General features: G+C 42.9%; 1 protein-coding gene across 1 annotated transcript; it reads right to left on the reverse strand.

The window, feature by feature from the left end:
- Positions 1-17,374: 17,374 nt before the first annotated feature.
- LOC116117039 lies at positions 17,375-17,986 on the reverse strand. Its single transcript, XM_031403072.1, has one exon. The coding sequence runs from the start codon at positions 17,984-17,986 to the stop codon at positions 17,375-17,377; it is 612 nt and encodes a 203-aa protein (XP_031258932.1).
- Between the last annotated feature and the right edge of the window lie 4,601 nt (positions 17,987-22,587).

The raw sequence follows: 22,587 nt of genomic DNA on the forward strand, positions 1-22,587 counted from the left end.
AGTAGGTCGATTTCAAAAATCATTAGTAGAGTTGTAGGACTATTTAAAGATTGTTTATTATCAACGGTCAAGAATGTTTGCTCCATTTATTGATTTTCTGGATTCAAATCACTTTGGGACCACTTACTATATTTGTGATTTACTTTGAGGCATTGGGCTTATAGGATATTCAATAACCTTAAAAATTAATTGAATTGCTTATAATCTGGCCCGATAAACAGATTTTCAGATCAGGATAAACCTGATCCGAATCGTATCCAGATTTTTGGATATCCGAAATACTGGATATCTAGATTTTCGGATTGGATAAAAGGATATCAGAATTGATCAGAATTTGAACTTTCGTCAAACACCAGGCGTGCAACATCTACAAAAATCCATAATTCAAATTTAAACTTTCGTCAAACACCAGGCGTACAACACCTACAAAAATCCATAATTCACGACAGTTCACAATATAAAAGAAATTTATTAAATTAATCGATCTATCAAAGTTGAAAAAAGGCACTAACTCGTCTAGAAATTTTATCGCAAACACCAGGCGTACTCCCTTCAGCAATCGTATTCTCAAACACACACTCCTGAGTCTTGAGCTTGAGCCATCTAAGTGATATGATACCGAAGCTTCTAGTGAAGATTTAAGAATGAACTGTATTTTATTTTTATCACAACTAAGTTACAAAATGCTTAAAAGAAGCACCCATCATCAGCAGAATTAGTAATCCATAGCAAGAAAATAAATGAAATGAAAACAGACCTCAAAATCGTGGAGAAGTGAAGAACAAACCTAGTAACCACTATACTATGCCATAATATACCAAATCATGAAGACTGAAGAGAGTTCAGAGTTCAGAGTTGATTATTGAGTGAGGAAAGAAAGAAAGTGTCAATTTTGTTTGGAGTTCTTTTTTGGTTGAGTCTCGACTCTTAAGTGAGGAAAGAAGTTATTTTCTCGTTGTTAGGGATTTAGAGTTACTGGGTTAGGCAAAAAATTAATTGGGAATATTTGGTTTTAAGAAACCGGATTGGATTCAGATATCCAGCTTTTAAAACAGTCGATTGTGAGAGTCATGAAAGTGACTCTATTTTGGTGATAAAAAGATCCTATGTGTGATTAAAATAAAATCATATTGAGATAATTAAAGAATTTATGAATTTATTCACGAAAATTGTTTCCTAATATTTTTCTTATGAATTTAACATGTTTGGAATGATTTTGGAAATTGTATGAATTGATATTAGGTTGTGGTTTATGGATTAGAGTTGGTTTTGTCTCATTTATGCTATTCAGGGTCAAATTGTCTTTAAATTTAGGGTTGATTTTGTCACTTTCCAATCATGTAGGGACCAAAGTGATATTTTTCACTTTGTGTATAAAAAGAACGTGAAGGCTTGCGTTACAGGGGCACGCTGTTCATCCATTTTCTGGCGACTCTTCGTCTTATTTTTCAATGAACTCCAGTGACGCTCCAACTTCCATTTTCACCGTCATCATCATCTCGTTGACACCACTACAAATCACCACCGTGAGACGCGTTTTGCCACCGCAACGTTTCGCATTCCACCGCCACGACCTTTTGCATTCCAGTCGTGATTTCGCCATTTTCCAGTGATGGTTGGGCTCCGTGGTGGTTCGATCTAGCTTTCCCACAGCCGGATCTATCCTTTCCAAGTTTCATCTGCCACCAAAACCGCCTGAATCCGCCATCTCGCTGTTGCATCTCTTCACCTTCCAACCGCAATCTCTCCCATTTCCGACAACCTTTAATCTCCCTAGGACATGATCTGAACTCCCCATCACCAGAACTTTCCATTGGTACCTTTGGATCCCATTTCCGCCACCATTTTCCGAAAGACCCGCCGAAAAATTAACGCTTTTCAGTGAGTGCGATTGTTCGTATTCCAGGCTGTCCGTTGGTCGTTTTCGCCTCTTCTTCGCATCATATCCATGTCGGTTACTTCCTCTCAGCCATGATCAGCTTCGTTTTCACCGCTTCAGCCTCCATCGACACCACCATGAGCGGCTGAGTTTCCGGTTGTCTGTTACGACGTAGGCGAGATCGAGATTGACTCCACGGCTCTGTTCATCAGCTCTCGACTAGTTGGATGAGCCCGATTATAGGACATTTGGTAGTATTGTGTTTCGAATTATATTTGTTTTCGTTTCATGTTTGATTTTGATACTTTAATATGGTTTGAGCATAATTTGTGATGAATATTGTTGTCCATTGTGATTTAATGTTTTCATAAAACTCGCTGAATGATAAATGTTGGTTTGAAATAATTAAACGTTGAATATTTCTTTTCATTACTTCGCATCGATTGTAATTGAGTTCTATTTGGATTTAATTTCATTTCTACTGTTGTGCGTTTATTGTGAAGTTAGTTGATTGGAAGATACGTGTTGATAAATTGTATTTGTTAATCGAATACCAACTAGTGGCATAGTCTTATAGCATTTATCGGCATTCAATGATAGTCTTTAACCAATCAAACTTGAGTGATCGGGTGAGACATGATAGATTATACCTAGAGTGCCGGCAAACCATTTCATTGATTTACCTTGCCTTGTAGGTTATGAAATTGGCAATTTGTCAACACGTATCTTCCAATCATCCAACTTCACAATAAACGTAATAATAGAAGAAATTAAATTAAATCCAAATACAACTCAATTTCAATCGATGCGAAGTAATGAAAAGCAATATTCATCATTTAATTATTTCAAACCAACGTTTATCATTCAGCATAATATTATAAAGACTACGTTTATCATGAAAAGTGTTAAAACCGGGATTGGTATTGCCATATTTTTCAAAATGTATTATTGACAATGTGTTGTATTAAACCAGTATATACCCACGCCATATTTTTTCCGTTTCCGAATTTTTACAAACGTATTTTTCACCATTTGCCGTTTCATACCTGTAAAATTCCAGTATCCTTTTTTGTCCGTACCCTTTTTTACTAACTAGGATCAAAATACCAATTTTAAATTATAAAAATATTTTAAGAGATAAAATGTCTTTTATAGACATTATACATGTAACAACAATTGCAACATGTAATTTGCCAAATACAAAATCATAAATTTTGAAAATCACAGCAATTATGAAAGTAGTACCTGCTAAACACATTAAAAATTATTTTCAAAGTTGATTATGGTCAAAGTTAACAAAAACTGATTAAATTTAAAAGCTACATCAATCCCAAACTAGCCCTAAATAACATTTCCCGTCAATTATAAATTCATGTATTATATTTCGGCTTTTTTGTATTAGGTCCGTTAGGCCATTTACACAAGCCTATCCAGGCCTCAACTCTATGTGCTTCATGGACTGTATGTTCACGTGGGCCCCATTATATTTGTGATGAATGCATAAGCAAGCCCGGTCTGGGTTCCGACGTCAAAATTCCTTCAAGAACATTACGCTTTTCTTTTCCTTTTCTTCGTCAAATTCAGAGAAGCAGGAACAATTTGAACCGGAACGAGTAAGAGCAGATGCCATATCTGAATGCTTAGGTTGAAATTCAGAGAATTTTTCTTGACTCTAATAAACATTAGGAAAAGAAAAAAAGTCCATGACGTTTGTCAATGGCTCTAATACCTTGAGAAGCTGAAAATCTGAATGAAAAGCTGAGAATCTTAGCAAACTCAGAAAGATTGTAGAGAAAAATTCAGAGAGAATTTAGAGAACACAACACTTAAGCAAGGATGAATTTCATTAATTAATAAGCTTGGCATCAAACACAAATCATAACTACCTCTAAACGAACACAAAATCAAAACACTAATTTTCAACCTGAACATCTCCTGGCCTACTCTTTCTTATTTCTGAATCTACATAAGCAGCTTATTCATTCAAAACGCAGAGTATCAAGATAACGTGGTCAAGTAACTAACGGACGACTAACAGACTTTTCGGCTGTCGTTTGAATTTATAAAGCTTTAACAACTTCTGTAATATTTTCCGTCCAAGTCTTCATAAGCTAAACATTTAACTGATTTTTGAATAATCAGTTATATGATATGCTTGCTACACCTTCTATATTTCAAAAATACGATGTATTCTCTTTCTTTACTTAACAACATATGTGTGTGTGTGTGTGTGTGTATATATATATATATAGAGAGAGAGAGAGTGTGTGTGTGTGTGTGTGTTTCTCTAGTCAAGATATTTGTAGAAGAAAAAATCTACCTATACGGAAATAGGGATTGATCCCGTGAGGTTGAGGCCACTAGCGATCTGCTGTACCTGGACACGTAAAGAAACAAACGTGAAGTGACGAAAAACACCGGGGTGGTGTTTGCCATAGGCACTCTGACGCTCAAGTTAGCAAGGCTAAAATAGGTTGATTTAGTAAGGGCTAGGGAGTAGAGAGGTTACCAGAAGTCTAGTCAGGGATTGTGACTACGGCTGTAATGTGAAGTTCTCAAGTTAGAACTCCGGGGTCTGAAGGTGTAGTGTAATTTGCCTTGTGAGAGAGCTGACCTTTGTTTAAATAGTGACTGTCTGGTCTCCCAATCCTGGTAGGATTGGGAGTTCTCGTAGTAATCCATTTCCTCCAGAGATTTATCCTTTGGCCCCCATTATCCTAGCGTGAAAAGGAGTCCAAGTATAACTTTGACACATAACTTGGAGGAGTTGGGATGGTAGTGGACTACTTTATCAGTTTTTGAGTTGGAAAGTGATCTGTAGGTGGTCGTGGGATCTGAATTCGACCATAGGTCCAGGAAGTATACTGGGATTAGAAGGCCTATGTCCAGATGGTTTGGACCGACTGCACCTCGTACCAAATGGGCCTTATCCGGGGAGTTCTGGCTTGGGCCGCATCAGGATTAGGCCTGGTCTTTTCCTCATTGTCAGACATGTTTTCCCATTCGGGCCGATGACATTTTTTGGCCCTAATAGTTTGCCTCACACTCTCTGAGTTAAGGTATGCTTAAGTCAGAGAGTAGGAATCAAACGAGGCGTATCCGGTCGCCCTTCTCAGACGACCGATTGCTGGCAAAACTAATCAGTTGGATGTAGATGACATGTGGTCAAGTCACTCTGTGTCCTTCGCCGAGCCAGATCATGCAGCCAACTCTAGGGGGTATGGCCGATCGGTGTGCGCGGCCGGGTGGACTGAGTTCCAAACGAAACATCTGGGTTGCATGTACCAGCTTGGTGTATCCAGCCAAGTGAGGGAATGAACAAGCCACCTATCACAGGTCACTTCGATCGTTATGCCAGGTCGAGTGAGTAAGCAAAACACCCAACTGAAGGTGCGTTCGCCTAAGGTATTTGGGGTGAATGAGTGGAAGAGATCGACTCGGTCGGCTTGCCTGACCGCATGAAGGATGCTTGGATCGAGCAGTCTGATTGGAGGTAAGGGTCGTACTAACGTTAACCCTTAGGTGTCCTCTTGTCTGCCACGAAAGACCAAATGGATGGGATCGCTCTCGCCTCGCTCGTCTTGAGACAGATTCTAGGCTAGTCGCCTTGGCTGGGAGAGACTCCTTGGTGTGCGAAGCATGGAAGTGAGTCAACTGCATTCAGGAGCCGGAGTGTTGTCATATGCCGGCTTAGTCGAGCAGGAGGGGTGGTCCATCGTGGCTTCCGTATGGTGCTTCGGTTTTCTAGGTGGCGTGGATCTCTGCCACGTGTACGGTAGTGGTCGGTTCTTCGTTTTGGGGTGAGAAAACGAAGAGTCGCTATGTCTTAGGGCCAATCGTGGGCTGCCATGTGTCCCCCTCTATCAGACATCTTCCATAAAATCGAGGGAGCAGATTGTTCATCTCCCATTTCGTGTGTTCATCCATTTTTTTGCAGTTCCCTTTGATTTTTTTTTTTTTTTTCTTTTCTCTTCTACTTTCTTCATTTCCAGTTTTTTTTAGTAACAATGGTTCCCTTTTGCGGATTTTGGATTCGTTCACGTTAATATTGTACTTTTGCACTGTTTTTTGCTTCGTTTTTGCTTTTTCTTCATTTGTGATGAGTTCTTGAGGGATTGGGTTCAATTTTGTGAGGTTTCAGGGAATTTTGTCTTCGTTTTGGAGGGGTTAGAATTTTGATTTGCAGAATAGGTGTGAATATCGGGTTTCTAGTGAGTTTCTGACGATTTGCCTGATTTTTTAGCAAATTCGGGTTTCTAAACGGAGTATAGAAGACGAAATCGGGTTACGCAGCATCTTGGTTCAGCTCGATCAGTCTGCCTAAACATATCGAGTGACTGGTTGGATCAGGGTTGGAAGGAAACAACTTTAACTGGAATAAGGCAGTCACCCAGTCTTCTCGACCAAGCGGTAAAGGGGTCGTGTGCAGTAAAGTAGAACAAGGGATTGGTAATCTAGACCAAGTGGGAGATTGTACAGCAGTCCCCTGGTTTGGAGTAGTCAGTCGATGACCCAAGGCGAGTGAAAACATTAAGAAGGCACTCGGTTTTTAACCTTAGGTTGGTCACTTCGGGCGAACGGGATAGGCCAGTTGCTGTTTCTGAGGACCAAGTCAACTGGTTGTGAGGGTCGAACAATGAAGTTGCTGGTGTTGACAGTTTATCCAGTTGGTAGTGAGGGTCGACGAGTGTACTAGATTAAGAAATTTAGTTGGTGGGCTTGAACAGGTTAGTCGGTGGTACAGAGCAAGTGGTTATCACGTACTTAGGTTTTGGGGAGTTAAGACTATGGAATCAAATCAGTCGGTCGGGTAGGGTGAGTAGGTTGACATGTCAGATTCAGAGGCGAGTAGTTCGAGTGGGGCCGGGGTAGATGTTAGGAATAAGTACGAACGTGCCCCAACCATGGTGATGATGCCCGAAGGGGGCATTCCAATGGGTATACCGACCGGTGTGAATGTGGCTGTTCGAAGGACGAGTGCTGCTCATCTGAGTGGTTTGGGCAGGCAAGGGGGGAGTGGGGAAGACTCCGAAGGAGTTGGTAGTCAATCTTTATCCAGTAGTGGCTTTGAAGACGAGCCGAGTCAGCAGGGCAGTGGGATTTTGAGTAGGGATTATCCACTTGTGCTTAAGGATAATGACGTGTGGCAGAACTAGATGATGTATCACATTCCGGATTCGATCAAGATCAGGGTGCCACGGTCATATGAACGGGTCGATTGGGAGGCAAAAGGTTGGGTGAGTGTTTACGAGAAGTGATTTCAAGACGGGCTGAGGTTTCCCTTTCCTCACCTCGTTTGGGAGGTGCTAAACCACTTCATGATTGCCCCGTCTCAGATCATGCCGAACAGTTGGAGGTTGTTGATGGCATTGGAGAACCTTTGTGTGCGAAACCAGGTTATGTTTGGACTGCATGAACTGATATACTCGTATTTTCTAAAGGAGAATGGTCGATATCTGATCAGCCTCAGGCATGATCGGTCTCACCTGGTGACCGACCTCTAGTCGAGTGATAAGAACTGGAAGGATTGGTACTTCTTTGTGAGGGGTGAGGAGGTCTTCGCAGAGAAAGGTTAGGGTGATATTACGAGCACTCGGAGAGCCACTGGTGAGAAAACTTATCTTTGTTTTGTATTTTGATTACTAAATCTTATTGTGTTTCTTCTTTGCAAAGCTTGAATTCAATCAGGCCGGGCAGAGCGAATACGACTTAGACGTGTAGACCCAGAAGGTTCTTGTCATTCCCAATGCGCAGAAGGATTGGTGAGTGGTATTGGTGAAGGCCAACCTCAGGACCAGCCATCTCTAGGCTGGAGCAGAAGCGATTCAGCGAGGTATTACCTTCCCTTCGTTGAAGCAAACTTGGGATATGCTTCTGACTCGCTATTGCAATCACACCACTTTTGGTAAGTCCAGGCTGAACCCACTAACCATTGGAGAGTTTGTGCTTGCAGAGAGATTAATGAAGAAGCTGGTTGTTCCCAGTGCAAGCGAGTCCATCGCTTGGCGTTGGGAAAAGAGGAAGAAGGAATCCTCGACCAGAAAGGATAGAAGAGCAGAGGATGTGGTGGCGACTCCCTCAAGCCGTGAGCCAACAGCCTGAGCCGGTTCATCCAAGACAGCGGTCTTGGATGAAAAGACTAAAATGATCACCTTTCATATTCCGGCTTCTGCGTCAACCTACTTTGACATAGCTTCCATGAGCAAATTGGCTGACTCCTTCCTGTTCCTGGCGGACGAGACTAAAGGTGGAAAAGTAACCCGCCCGGCCCGGCCCGCGGCGGGTTACATGCTTTGGCGGGCTGGGCTCAACCCGCCCGCCAACAAAGGCGGGCCGGGTTAGGCCCGCCAATTTAGGGAGAGTGGCTGGCCCAGCCCGGCCCGCCAGCCCTAACCCGCCGGGTTAGGCACGGTTCGGGCCGGGTTAGCCCGATTTTTTTTTTTTTTGTGTTTTTTTATTTTTTTTGTTTTTTTAATTTAACTTTTCAAATAAATAATTATAAATATAATTGTTTTTAGTTAACTTTTCAAATATCAATAATTCAATTCAATTCAATTTTTTTTTTGGTTAACATTTCAAATATTAATTCAATTTTAATACAATAAAATTGTAATATAAGAAAAATTAGACTTATTCATTTATCAAAAAATAAAATAAGAAATTACAACAATTATTGCCTCGTTAAAAACCTCACCAGAAACCCAATGAGAGAAAAACTTGGTTAAGAAAAAAGAGTGCAATAATTGCAATTAATTTACAATTACATTTTACAAACAACTAAATTGGGGGTGTGTCACTAGGACCTCCCTCATCTGTATCATCTATTTACAAAATTGAAATGATTCTACTAAAGCATTGTCGATAACCTCGTATTGATCTTGATGGCGCGATCGTTCCCAATCTCGAAGACATGTGAGGACTTCAATCATTTTTGGAGCAAGTTTAGTCCTCCTTTCATTTAAAATCATTCCATCACTTGCACTAAATGTTTGTTCGGATGAGACGGTTGAGACAGAACGCGAAAACATCCAAGGCAAGTCTTGATAATACCGAAAAATACATTTTCTGGCTCTCCAATACTCTAAAGATCAAAGTGACCTGTTGAAAACATTTCGGGGTTGCCAAATATTGTTGAAGTTCATTACTCTGCGACTCCATGGAGGACAGCATATTAGTTGTTGTTGTTGTTGGTGGTGGTGGTGCTTCTGAAGAGGAGGCTGTGCTTCGGACTCGGGTCCTCTTCGGCCTATTCATTGCATTCCAAGAGAATAAGTCTTCATTTGTTTCTTCTGCTACACTTCTCTGGATATTTCGCCTCTTTGCGACTGCGGTTCCCATACCTGTTTCATATTGGAAATATACTTCGAAAAGACTATTTTTTACCTTTCCTATTTGATTGACATATGATTCGTTTTGTAAATTTTCACTTAATTGTCAAGACCATTTTCTAAATGTGCTATTATTAATTCTAGGATCAAATATAGCACCTAAACATAAAGAAAGGAACGGGTCTCCAATATTTCAAAAAAAAAATTTCCATTGCCTTTATTGGTGCATGTAAAATTTCATCATCTTTGTTTTTTGTAAATAACTCGGAAATTTTTATAATTGCATGTATTACCAATGGACTATAGATAATACACACCAGAAAGTTGTAAAGTGACTTGGTAAAAACATTTGAGAAAAGAATGAATACTTTAGCTATCTTCCAATCATTTTCTACCAAATGATGAGACCTCTATTATTTGCTACAAACTAATTATATTAGCATAAGGTAAACATGAATCAAGCATTAATAAGTACTATTCCATCTAACAGGCATATCTAATGCAAAAGTTCTAGGAGACATATTGATTTTATCAAGCTTCTTGAAATTCAGCATTTCTTTTATTCTAATAGTAATCCAAGCTAAAGATTCCCTAATCTATCAATATTTTTTTTAATTGTTTTCATACCACTTTTCACAATTAAATTATAACATGACATGCACAACGTTGGTGAAAAATTCAAATTATTATAAAAAGATAATTATTTTGAAAAAATTCTATAGCTTTACTATTAGAACTTGCATTATCTAAAGTTAAACTTATCACTTTATCATAATATCATAATCTTCTAAAACTTCATATTTTTATTATAGATTTCTAAACCACTATGATCCACATCCATTAATCTAAATCCTAATAAAGATTATTTAATTTAAATTCATTATCAAAATAATGACTAGTCACACAAATATAATCTTGTTTGCTCTACCTCACACTCCAAATATCAGCAGTTAAAGCCACACTAATATGACAAGTATGAAATTTATTTTTTAATTCTAATTTCTTTTTTTTAAACATTTTATTAAATCATTTCTAGTTGCAGTTTTAGAATAACTTTTAAATCCTGGAAAAAATGAATTTTGAACAAATCTTTCAAATATTTATCTTCTGCCATATTAATAGGTTGATCATGCAGCAATATATAAAGCTAACTGTTCCCTATATACATCAGAATTATAACGCCAAGTATTACCCATATTATTTATTTGAGTTTGTATTGCTTTCTCTATTTCCATGTTGATTAATATGTTTATTAGCATGCCTTTTTAAAGTACTAGTACCATTACCTGAATCAGCTTTATAACATTTGCACAATATTTGCATCTTGCTTTCTTGACTTGAACGCCATTTTCTGTCTCGTAAAACTTGTCGAAATGCTCCCAAACGTCTGATGTGTGTCTGTTTTCGCTTTCGACGGCAGTTGATGATCCCGCCTCAGCTTGAGATGAAGTTGACGGGATGACTTCTAGAACACCCGGGCGCTATTGGAACGACGGCGTATTTTGAGGTGTATCGGATTCTGAGACTGGGATTGGGACAGCGGGACTATTTGAATCTCCTGCATTCATAGTAAAATCAGCGGGACTAGGACTAGGATAATAGTTTTCTTCTTCCTCATTGAAATTGATGGGAGAGAAGTATCTATCCATTGTAACTTGTATTTAAAAAAAAAAATGATGTAGAAGAAATAAAAATTAAAGAAAGAGATTTGGAATATGGAAATTGGAAATATGATTGAAAATTGCAAAACCTAATAAAAATTAAAATAAGAGCAAATTGATAACAAAATATTAAGAGAATAAATGAATAATTGAGACTTGAGAGTTGAGAGAATAGAGTTAGAATAGAGATATGAGAAAATGAGAGAATTTGAGTTGTGAGAAAAATATGAGAGTTTAGGTCCAATTTATAGAAAAAATAGGGAAAGAAAATGACGAAAAAGACCCCTCCACCGGCTATAAAACGGCTAGATTTCAAGGGTAAAAGTGTAATTGAAAAAAATAAAATATTTACATTTTTTTTTTTTTTTTTTTTGGGCCAACCCGCGAGCTGGCAACCCGCCGGTTCGGGCCTCTTGCAAAGAGGACAAATTAGCAACCCGGCGGCCGCCGGTTACCATTGTTTAACCCGGCCCGCCCGGGTTTGTTGGCGGTTGGGCTCAACCCGGCCCGCCATTAGGCAGGCCGGTTTGAGCCCTCTTTTTAACGGGCCGGGTTAAGGTTAGCCCGCCTAACCCGGCCCATGTTTTCCACCTCTAGACGAGACCCGTTTGAACTAGATGGGGGCAGTCGCGGCCGCTAACTGGGGGTATCCCGTTGCTGTTTGCCAGTAGGGCAGAAGTTTTACTTTATTATGTTCATCGTGGTTTTATACTGATGAAATTGTTTGTTGTGTAGGCATTCACGAGCAGTCTACATTTGAGGAAGTCCGTAGTGGCGTAGGAGAAGAGGATACAGGATGTGCCCAAGGCGAACACCAGTTTATGCTAGAGGGAGGCGGCAACCCAGAAGGTCGAGCAGGAAAGCCAACAGCGTCTGAAGGTGACCGAGGGTGAGTTGGAAAGGCTAAAGAGAGAGTTAGCCGAGAAGATTGCAGAGGTTGAGTCCCTCAAGGAGCAGTGCCTCACCATTGATGATGATGCCATTATTAGGGCCCAATGGGGAGCTTATGCTCAATTACAAGGCCGGTAATACTTCTCACTGGAATCCGGATGAGACATTCAGCTCATGCAGGAGATGTTGGAGAAGGGGGCTAAGCATACGGAGGAGCAGATTGATGAACAAGTGCTCGATTTTGCTAGCCAGCCAGGACCATCGGTTACTGGGGATGTGAGCGACCAGGTTGCAGGGGTAGGTACTGGTGCTAGTGATGGGGTGACCGAGTCGGAGATAGGAGAGACAACTCACATCGATGACACTTAGCTTTATTTTTACTTTGCTCGTGTATTTTGGGGCATGTGATGCCCTTTCTTAGCATGTGTACCTTTTATTGTATTTCTGAATTGAGCCGTTTGAGGCTGTTTATATGTTAATACTTGTTGTTCTGTTTTTTATGCTTTCTTGACGGGTGAATTGAGTTGTTGATTGCTTCTTTGTTCGTAGATGCATTAGGGGTTTAACTCTTATGCTTGAGTTGTGATTTTGGTGCGGCCCAGTGGCTGAGTCGTGTAGACTCTCTGCTAGGCTGGGTCGATGACTTGTCGATTTTGAGGTGTAAGAACCCTTTACTCGGTCTGGCTGTCTGGATTGTAGCTTCATGAACCGGGCAGGGCCAGTCGAAGGTGTAGATCTGTGAATTGGGCAGGCTGATCTGAAGGTGAAATTCCATGGATCGAGCAGGGTTGAACTGAAGGTGTAAATCCGTGGATCGAGCAGGGTCGATCCGAATGTGTAATTTCGTGGATCGAGCAGGCCGATCCGAAGGTATCATTCCGTGGATCGAGCAGGGTCGATCTGAATGTGTAAATCTGTGGATCGAGCAGGGTCGATCCGAAGGTGTAATTTCGTGGATCGTAGGGCTGTGCAAAACCGGGTACCTGAATCGGTTTTGCCTGAAAACTAGGTACCCAAACCTAAAAGAGTACCCGCAATCCGAACCGCTTTTAAGGGTATCCGATTTTTTGGGTACCCTAATATTTGGGTCAAAAACCGAGTATGCATGAATTTTAATTTTTACATTTCAAATTTGAATTTGTGAATACAATTTCTTCCATATACTAAATCAACTTTTAATTTAATAACTTAAATACTTAAGATTTGGGGTTTTTGCCTCTTGCTCTTTGAAAGTTAAAGGAAAATAGGTTTAAAAACTAGGTTTTTTATTTTTTTATTTCTTACTAAACCAGGTACCGGGTACCTAGTTTTCTTAAAATAACTACCTGATACCCGAAGCAAAAATTCGGGTATCACATAATAAATACCCAAAACCGACTCGAATTTTCGGGTTTGGTTTGGTTTGGTTCGATTTGGTTCGGTTCGCATGTTCGGTTCGGTTAACGATTTTTTGCACACCCCTAGTGGATCGGGCAAGCCGAACCGCAAGTGTAATTCCATGGATCGAGCAGGGTCAATCCAAAGGTGTAAATCCGTGAATCGGATAGGGTCGATCCGAAGGTGTAATTCCATGGATCAGACAGGCCGATCCGAAGGTGTAATTCCGTGGATCGAGCAAGGTCGATCCGAAGGTGTAATTTCGTAAATCAAGCAGGGTCGATCCGAAGGTGTAATTCTGTGGATCGGGCAGGCCGATTCGAAGGTGTAATTCCATGCGTTGAGCAAGGTCGATCCGAAGGTGTAATTCTATGAATTAAGTAGGGTCTATCCGAATGTGTAATTTTGTGGATCGGGGCAAGCCAATCCGAAGGTGTAATTCTATGGATCGAGCATGATCGATCTGAAGGTGTAATTCTGTGAATCGAGCAGGGTCAATCCAAAGGTGTAAAAATCATTTGATCGAGAAGGGTCGATCCGAATATATGAATTTCTGAATAATACTTCATTAAATTTGGGCCATAAGGCCGATTGTCTATAGGGAGGTGGATAGGCCCACTCATCCCTTTTAAATAAAAAAAAAACAAAAAGAAAACAAACATGTAAATGAATGAGTTCACCTAAAAGTAGTAGCGTTTGAGGTGGACTGCATTCCAACTATTGCTGATGTCTTTGCCTTCCGAAGTCTGGAGTTAGTAGACACCCTTCCCCGCTTCTTTGATGATCTTGTAGGGACCCTCCCAAGTCAGGCCGAGTTTGCCAGAATTGATCTCCCTAGTGTTTTGAAAGACCTTGCAGAGGACCCAATCACCTATTTTGAAAGTTCTGATCCTGACGTTCCGGTTGTAGTGTCGGGCGACCTGCTGCTAGTAGATAGCATTGCGGATGCTTGTGTAGCTCGTCGACGGTGTCTAAGTTCTGGCAAAGGTTCTGGCCGTTGGTTTCCTTGTTCGGCCATTGGAGCCTGGTGGATGGAAATGATACTTCAGCTAGGATGACTGCTTCAGAACCGTATGTGAGGGAGAATGGGGTCTTGCCTGTTAACGAGCGAGCTATAGTTCGATAGGACCAAAGGACTTTAGGTAGCTCATCTGCCCATGCACCCTTCGCTTTCTGCAATTGCTTTTTTAAGGTCTGTATGATGGTTTTATTTGATGACTCGGCCTGGCCGTTGGACTAGGGGTTGCGAGGTGTGGAAAAGCTAAGTTTGATCCCCCACATGTCGCAGAAATCCCTAAAGCCTGAACTGATAAACTGGGATCCATTGTCGGTGACGATTTCCTTTGGTATCCAAAACTTGTAGATGACATGTTTCCAGATAAAAGCTTTTACCTGTCGGTTTCTGACTTGTGCGAAAGCTTCGGCTTCAATCCACTTAGTGAAGTAATTTGTCATAGCCAACAGGAAAACTCGTTGCCTAGGTGCGGTCGGTAGCTTTCCTACTATATCCATTCTCCACTTCATGAAGGGCCAAGGGGTGAGGATGGAGTAGAGTCGCTTGGGTGGAAGGTGTGAAACATGAGCGAACCTCTGATGACTGTCGCACTTCTTAACATAAGCAGCTAAATTAGTGCGTATGGTTGGCCAATAGTACCCAGCGGTGATCACCCGGTGTGCAAGGCTGTGTCCCCCAGCATGATTTCCACAGTCGCCTCCATGGAGTTCGGCGAGAACACATTTGGCCTCTTTTGGGCTTGTGCACTTAAGGTAGGGACCAGAGAACGATTTCCTAATGAGTTGGCCCTTATATACGGTGAACCTGGCAGCTCTCGCTCTCAGGCGGCGAGCTTTGTTTTTGTTAGCCTATAGCTCTTTGTGTTCCCGGTACTTCACTATCGTGGTCATCCAACAGTCAGCCAGCTTTATATCCATTGCTTCTTTAGGCGTATTGTTTGCTGGTTATTCCTTCCAGTTGGCTAGCCATTATAGAAATAACAGAGGGATGGATGACTGGGAAGAACATTGAAGGGTTGAGCCGAGGTTAGCTAGGGCATCAGCATGAGACTTCTCCACTCTTGGGACTTAGGCTTCTTCGAATTTGGCCTACAATTCCTTGACCAGGTTCAAGTAGGCAGCCATCTTCAAGTCGCGTGCCTAGGAAGTACCTTGCAGCTGGTTGACCACGAGCTGGGAGTCGGACTTTACCTCTTATCTCCTCGCTCTAATTTCTTTGGCCAGTGAGAGTCCGACGCTAAGGGCCTCATATTCGGCTTTGTTGTTCGTACACTTGAACCCACATCGTATTTCCCACTAGATGAGTCTCCCTCTGGTGTAGTCAGTACGAGCCCGAGCCCGAGCCCGCTGCCATTCGTGTTGCTTGAGCCATCCACTGAGAGGGTCCACTTGGAAGGTGACCCATCGTTCAGGCATAATAACTCTCTTTTTGCTTGGACGGTGGTGCACAGGGTGAAATCCGCGATGAAGTCTGCCAATACTTGGGACTTCACAGCAGTACAAGGCTGATATGATATGTCAAACTCACTAAGCTCTACTGTCCATTGTGTGAGTCGGCCTGATAACTTTGGTTTGTGTAGTATGTTCTTGAGTGGGAAGGAAGTGAGTACGACTATGGAGTGACACTGAAAGTATGGTCTGAGCTTCCTAGATGCATGGATGAGTGCAAGGGCCAATTTCTCCAACTGACTGTACCGTGTTTCTGCGTCGAGGAGCGACTTACTCATATAGTAGACCGGTAGCTGCTTCGCTTCCTCTTCCCGAACTAACACTACTGAGATAACAGTCTTTGAGACTGTCAGATAGGTGTAAAGCTTTTCCCCATCCACAGGCTTGGAAAGGAGTGGAGGGGAGATCATGTACCTTTTCAATTGTTGCAAGGCTTCTTCGCAGAAAGGGGTCCACTCGAACTTGTTGGACTTCTTAAGTGCGTGGAAGAAAAGGTGGCACTTGTCGACAGATCTGGAGATGAAATGGCTCAAGGCAGCTACTCGTCCTGCAAGGTGCTGGATGTCTTTGATGCAAGCTAGGGATGGTATATTGAGGATCGCTCTGATCTGGTCATGGTTGACTTCTATCCCTCGCTGAGTTACCATGTATCCCAAGAATTTACCTGATGAGACGCTGAATGAGCATTTGGCTAGATTCAACTTCATGTTATACTTTCTTAGGACGGCGAATGCCTGGCTGAGGTGGTAAAGGTGTTGTTCGGCTATCAGGGACTTGATGAGCATGTCGTCGATGTAAACCTCTATAGTGTCCAGAGGTGTTCGGCAAACATCCTGTTGACTAGGCGCTGATAGGTAGGCCCGACGTTCTTCAGACCGAATGGCATCACTTTGTAGCAGTGGGTTCCCCTCTCCGTGATGAAGGCTGTCTTCTCTTGGTTGTCCGGGCGCATCAAGATTTGGCTATACCCTGAGAAAGCGTCCATGAAACTAAAGAGCTCGTGGCTTGCGGTCGCATTAACCATCATTTCGATATGTGGAAGCTAGGAAGGAATCCTTAGGGCACGCTTTGTTTAAGTCCATAAAGTCGATGCACACTCTACACTTTCTGTTCCTTTTCTTTACAACCACGATGTTTTCCAACCATTCAGGGTAGTGGACCTCTCTAATCATACCGTTGCTCAATAGCTTTTCAACCTTTTCATTGACGATCCGGTTGTGCTCTGATGCAAATTTCCTTCTCCTTTGCTTCACTGGCTGGTGATCCGGATCTACCTTGAGGTGGTGGACCATTGCCTTTGGACTGATCCCTGTCATGTCAGCGTGGGACCAAGCGAAATAGTCTTGGTTTTGTTTGAGGAATTCTATCAGCTTCTCTCTTGTCTCGGGCCTGAGGCGGGAACCTATGTGTGTGTTTCTCTCGGAGTCCTTCGGATGTATTTGTACTTCATCTAACTCTTCCATAGATGGTTGATCCGACTCGGTCGAAGGGGTTGGATGGGACTGTAATTACTATGAAGCGTTACCCTTGCCATTGAAGGCATTCTTGTAACAATCTCTGGAAGCTTTCGGGTCGCCCTTGATTTCTCATACTCCCTATTTGGTAGGAAACCTGATCATTTGGTGGAAAGTGGATGGGACCGCTTGCATGTCGTGGATCCAAGGTCGATCCAAGATAACATTGTATGGTGAAGGACAGTCGATCACTAGAAAAAGGGTTTGTTTGTTTACTCCGCTGGCATAGATAGGAATGATGATCTCTCCGATGGAGTACTTCTACTCATAACTGAACCCAACCAGTAGGGTTGGCCTTCTGTTGATGTTTGCTTCTTCCAGTCCCATAGTCTTTACTGCTTCAAGGAATAGAATATTTGCTGATGATCCCCCATCTATGAATACCCTCTTGACCAGAATGTTGGCGATCTGGAGGGAGACGACTAAAGCATCATGGTGAAGGACTGCTAGGGTAACCGGCTCGTCGTCTTCGAACTGAATTACCTGGTAGGAATGTGACCGAGAGGAGGGGTGGATAGATTGTATTTCATGGTGGCTATTGGCTCTGGCGTAGCGTTTGGTTGACGAGTAACTTAACCCACTGATCTCTGACGCTCTTGAGATGATATTGCAAAATCCTTTTGGCGTAGGTTCCTGCGGAGGTGGAGATTTTTCTTTCGTGCTTTTCTGGCTGATGGTACTCTTCCCTTTATCTATCAACAGATCTCGGAGATGTCCTCTCTTCAATAGTGCAACGACCTCCAACCGTAGGGCAATGCAATCTGAGGTGTTATGTACATGGTCCCCGTGGAACTCGCACCACTTGGTCGTGTCTCTCCTTGCTTCATCATTTAGCTTGCCTGGCCACTTAACAGTAGATCTCATTCCTTTCATGATCGCCACCACCTAGGCTGGTTCGACGTTGAGGTTGTACTCTAGGATTTTCTATCGGGTTGGTCCAATTGGTTTGTTGTTGGTTCTAAGTGGCTAGCGATCATATGGTTTGCTTACTCTGTTCTAGTTGCGAGGAGGGGGTTGGTGACCGGGTTCAATCGATCTAAATTCTAGCCTTCTATCATTCCGCCTTGGGTCATACCTGGTGTGTACTGCCCAATTCATCTCATCTTCTTCCCACCTTATCTGAATCACTACTCTGGCCAAGGCGTCTTCCATTGTGGTGCAGCCAAGCTTTGTCAGCTCTTTGTATAACTCTTCGTCTGGGAGGAGACCCTTCCTGAAGGCATCTACAGTTGTCTCGAGGTTACAAGAAGGGATGAAAATTTTCTCTTTGTTGAATCTGCTGACATACTCTCTCAGTGGCTCCCCCCTTCTCTGGTATACTCGGTATAGATTAGCCGATAGTTTCTCGAGTTTTTTCCTGCTAGCGAACTGCTCCAAGAAGGTGTTGGGGAGTTGTGCAAATGAGTCGATGTAATCGTTTGGGAGATCGGTGTACCACTGAAGTGATGGACCAGATAAGCTTGAACCAAAACTCTTATACATACAGGCTTCCCTCAGTGCTTGGGGTATCGGCACAGTGAACATTTGCTACTTATACGAGGCTATGTGATCATCTAGGTTGGTGGTGCCGTCATAAGGTTTCATGCTAGGGATAGTAAATTTGTGGGGCATGTCAGCTAGGGCGATCGCGTCTACAAAAGGTGAATCGGCATGGTAATGGCGTCTGCTCTTCTTAGTGGGGATCGGCATTCTTGGTATGCGCCTCATCACTGCCTCTACATCAGACAGTCTCTTAGCCAGAATCTGTTCCATGGGAGAGGGTGATACCACTAGGTCATCCCGTTTGACTTGGTCGGCCATGGCATTCGGCAAATTTTGTTGAGTCATTCCACATGGTGTAGCCTGGTGGATCATTCCTTCATGTACCGTCTGGGAGCTTGGATCACCGTTCATTCCCTCCGGTTGGATAACTCCCATTGTAACTGATCGAGTGTTTCGTCCTACATGAATAGTTAGGGGGTTGTTTGGTACTCGCTTGGTCCGTCATGATGGATGGACTCGAGCAGGATGGTTTGGTTTGGGTGGCCGTTTGACCTGCGAGGGTGAGCCAAGCTGAATGGGTTTTGTGTAGGGATGGTTGACTGGAGGTGAGGTGGGATGGCTAAGATGGGTGGTTCTTGTTGGAGTGGGCTTTCTGTCACTTGGACGCCTTGATCTTATGATTGAGGTGGTTTGGCCAAGTGGGGTTCCATTGGCAGATCTTTTTCTCCATGGGTCAGGACCGAATCATCTACCACCGATGAACATAGTTGACACGACCTTTTATCTGAGGCCACGGGTCTGGGCTCTGGGGTTTGGAAAGATTGCATAGATGGAACCAAGGCACGAAATCGATTGGGCAATACTTGAGAAGGTAGAAGCTTAAGTCATAAAACTGACTTACCTTCACTTTTAGAGACTAGTTTTCAACCCTGATGGAGGCATTTTCGGTCTGGAAAGTAGTGTTCTCAACTTCCAATGCAACCACATTATCCGAGTTCTACTGCATGAAGGCAGTCAGAGCCTCCACTTTGGCCTCGAGGCTAGGGTTAGCGTTGTCAAAATTGTCAACCATGGAAAGTTCCTTTACGTAGCAGGGTTTGTTTAACCGAATGATTGCTAGAGGCCCCACGGTGGGCGCCAAACTGTAGACGAAAAAATCTATCTGTACGGAAAGAAGGATTGATCCCGTGAGGTTGAGGCCACTAGCGATCTGCTGTACCAGCACACGTAGAGAAACAAACGTGAAGCGACGGAAAACACTGGGGTGGTGTTCGCCGTAGGTACTTCGACTCTCAAGTCAGCAAGGCTGAAAGAGGTTGATTTAGTGAGGGCTAGGGAGTAGAAAAGTTACTAGAAGTCTAGTCGGGGACTGTGACTATAGCTGTAATGTGAAGTTCTCAAGTTAGAACTCCGAGGTCGGAAGATGTAGTGTAATCTGCCTTGTGAGAAGGTTGGCCTCTGTTTAAATAGTGACTGTCTGATCTCCCAATCCTACCAGGATTGGGAGTTCTCGTAATAATCGGTTTCCTCCAGGGATTTATCCTTTGGCCCCCATTATCGTGATGTGAAAGGGAGTCCAAGTATAACTCTAACACAGACCTTGGAGGAGTTGGGATGGTAGTGCACTACTTTATCAGTGTTTGAGTAGGAAAGTGATCCGTAGGTGGCCATGGGCTCTGAATTCGACCATAGGTCCAGGAAGCGTACTGGGATTAGAAGGCCTGTGTCTAGATGGTTTGGACTGACTGCATCTCATACCAAATGGGCCTTATCCGGGGAGTTCTGGCTTGGGCCGCATCGGGATTGGGCCTGGTCTTTTCCTCATTGCCAAGCACATTTTCCCATTAGGGCCGAGGACATTTTTTGACCCTAACAATATTCTAATATTAATTATATCAAGATTATGTTTAATCAAATGATATTTACGTTGATCTTGATATAAATAGTATAAGAACGTTTTGATTAGAGAATTACTAATATAATAATAATATGGTTTCATCTATCTAGCAAAAGGTTTTTTTTTTTTTCTTTGAAATCGCTCCTCTTCCCGAACTAACACTACTGAGATAACAGTCTTTGAGACTGCGATAGGTGTAAGCTTTTCCCCATCCACAGGCTTGGAAAGGAGTGGAGGGAGATCATGTACCTTTTCAATTGTTGCAGGGCTTCTTCGCAAAAGGGGTCCCTCGAACTTGTTGGACTTCTTAGTGCGTGGAAGAAAAGGTGGCACTTGTCGACAGATCTGGAGATGAAATGCTCAAGGCAGCTACTCGTCCTGCAAGGTGCTGATGTCTTTGATGCAAGCTAGGGATGGTATATTGAGGATCGCTCTGATCTGGTCATGGTTGACTTCTATCCCTCTGAGTTACCATGTATCCCAGAATTTACCTGATGAGACGCTGAATGAGCATTTGGCTAGATTCAACTCATGTTATACTTTCTTAGACGGCGAATGCCTGGCTGAGGTGGTAAAGGTGTTGTTCGCTATCAGGGACTTGATGAGCATGTCGTCGATGAAACCTCTATAGTGTCCGAGGTGTTCGGCAAACATCCTGTTGACTAGCCTGATAGGTAGGCCCGACGTTCTTCAGACGAATGGCATCACTTTGTAGCAGTGGGTTCCCCTCTCCGTGATGAAGGCTGTCTTCTCTTGGTTGTCCGGGCGCATCAAGATTTGGCTATACCCTGAGAAAGCGTCCATGAACTAAAGAGCTCGTGGCTTGCGGTCGCATTAACCATCATTTCGTATGTGGAAGCTAGGAAGGATCCTTAGGGCACGCTTTGTTTAAGTCCATAAGTCGATGCACACTCTACACTTTCTGTTCTTTTCTTTACAACCACGATGTTTGCCAACCATTCAGGGTAGTGACCTCTCTAATCATACCGTTGCTCAATAGCTTTTCAACCTTTTCATTGACGATCCGGTTGTGCTCTGATGCAAATTTCCTTCTCCTTTGCTTCACTGGCTGGTGATCCGGATCTACCTTGAGGTGGTGGACCATTGCCTTTGGACTGATCCCTGTCATGTCAGCGTGGGACCAAGCGAAATAGTCTTGGTTTTGTTTGAGGAATTCTATCAGCTTCTCTCTTGTCTCGGCCTGAGGCGGGAACCTATGTGTGTGTTTCTCTCGGAGTCATTCGGATGTATTTGTACTTCATCTAACTCTTCCATAGATGGTTGATCCGACTCGGTCGAGGGGTTGGATGGGACTGTAATTACTATGAAGCGTTACCCTTGCCATTGAAGGCATTCTTGTAACAATCTCTGGAAGCTTTCGGGTCGCCCTTGATTTCTCAACTCCCATTTGGTAGGAAACCTGATCATTTGGTGGAAAGTGGATGGACCGCTTGCATGTCGTGGATCCAGGTCGTCCAAGATAACATTGTATGGTGAAGGACAGTCGATCACTAGAAAAAGGGTTTGTTTGTTTACTCCGCTGGCATAGATAGGAATGATGATCTCTCGTGGAGAACTTCTACTCATAACTGAACCCAACCAGTAGGGTTGGCCTTCTGTTGATGTTTGCTTCTTCCTTCCCATAGTCTTTACTGCTTCAAGGAATAGAATATTTGCTGATGATCCCCCATCTATGAATACCCCTTGACCAGAATGTTGGCGTCTGGAGGGAGACGACTAAAGCATCATGGTGAAGGACTGCTAGGGTAACCGGCTCGTCGTCTTCGAACTGAATTACCTGGTAGGAATGTGACCGAGAGAGGGGTGGATAGATGTATTTCATGGTGGCTATTGGCTCTGGCGTAGCGTTTGGTTGACGAGTAACTTAACCCACTGATCTCTGACGCTCTTGATGATATTGCAATCCTTTTGGCGTAGGTTCCTGCGGAGGTGGAGTTTTTCTTTCGTGCTTTTCTGGCTGATGGTACTCTTCCCTTTATCTATCAACAGATCTCGGAGATGTCCTCTCTTCAATAGTGCAACGACCTCCAACCGTAGGGCAATGCAATCTGAGGTTTTATGTACTGGTCCCCGT

Source organism: Pistacia vera, unplaced genomic scaffold (assembly GCF_008641045.1).
Source record: "Pistacia vera cultivar Batoury unplaced genomic scaffold, PisVer_v2 Contig797, whole genome shotgun sequence".
In the NCBI taxonomy this organism is placed as follows: Eukaryota; Viridiplantae; Streptophyta; class Magnoliopsida; order Sapindales; family Anacardiaceae; genus Pistacia; species Pistacia vera.

Bases quoted from the DNA above. Each gene is read 5' to 3' on its own strand.
- LOC116117039 (XM_031403072.1), bottom strand. From the start codon at position 17,986: ATGAAAGGAATGAGATCTACTGTTAAGTGGCCAGGCAAGCTAAATGAT.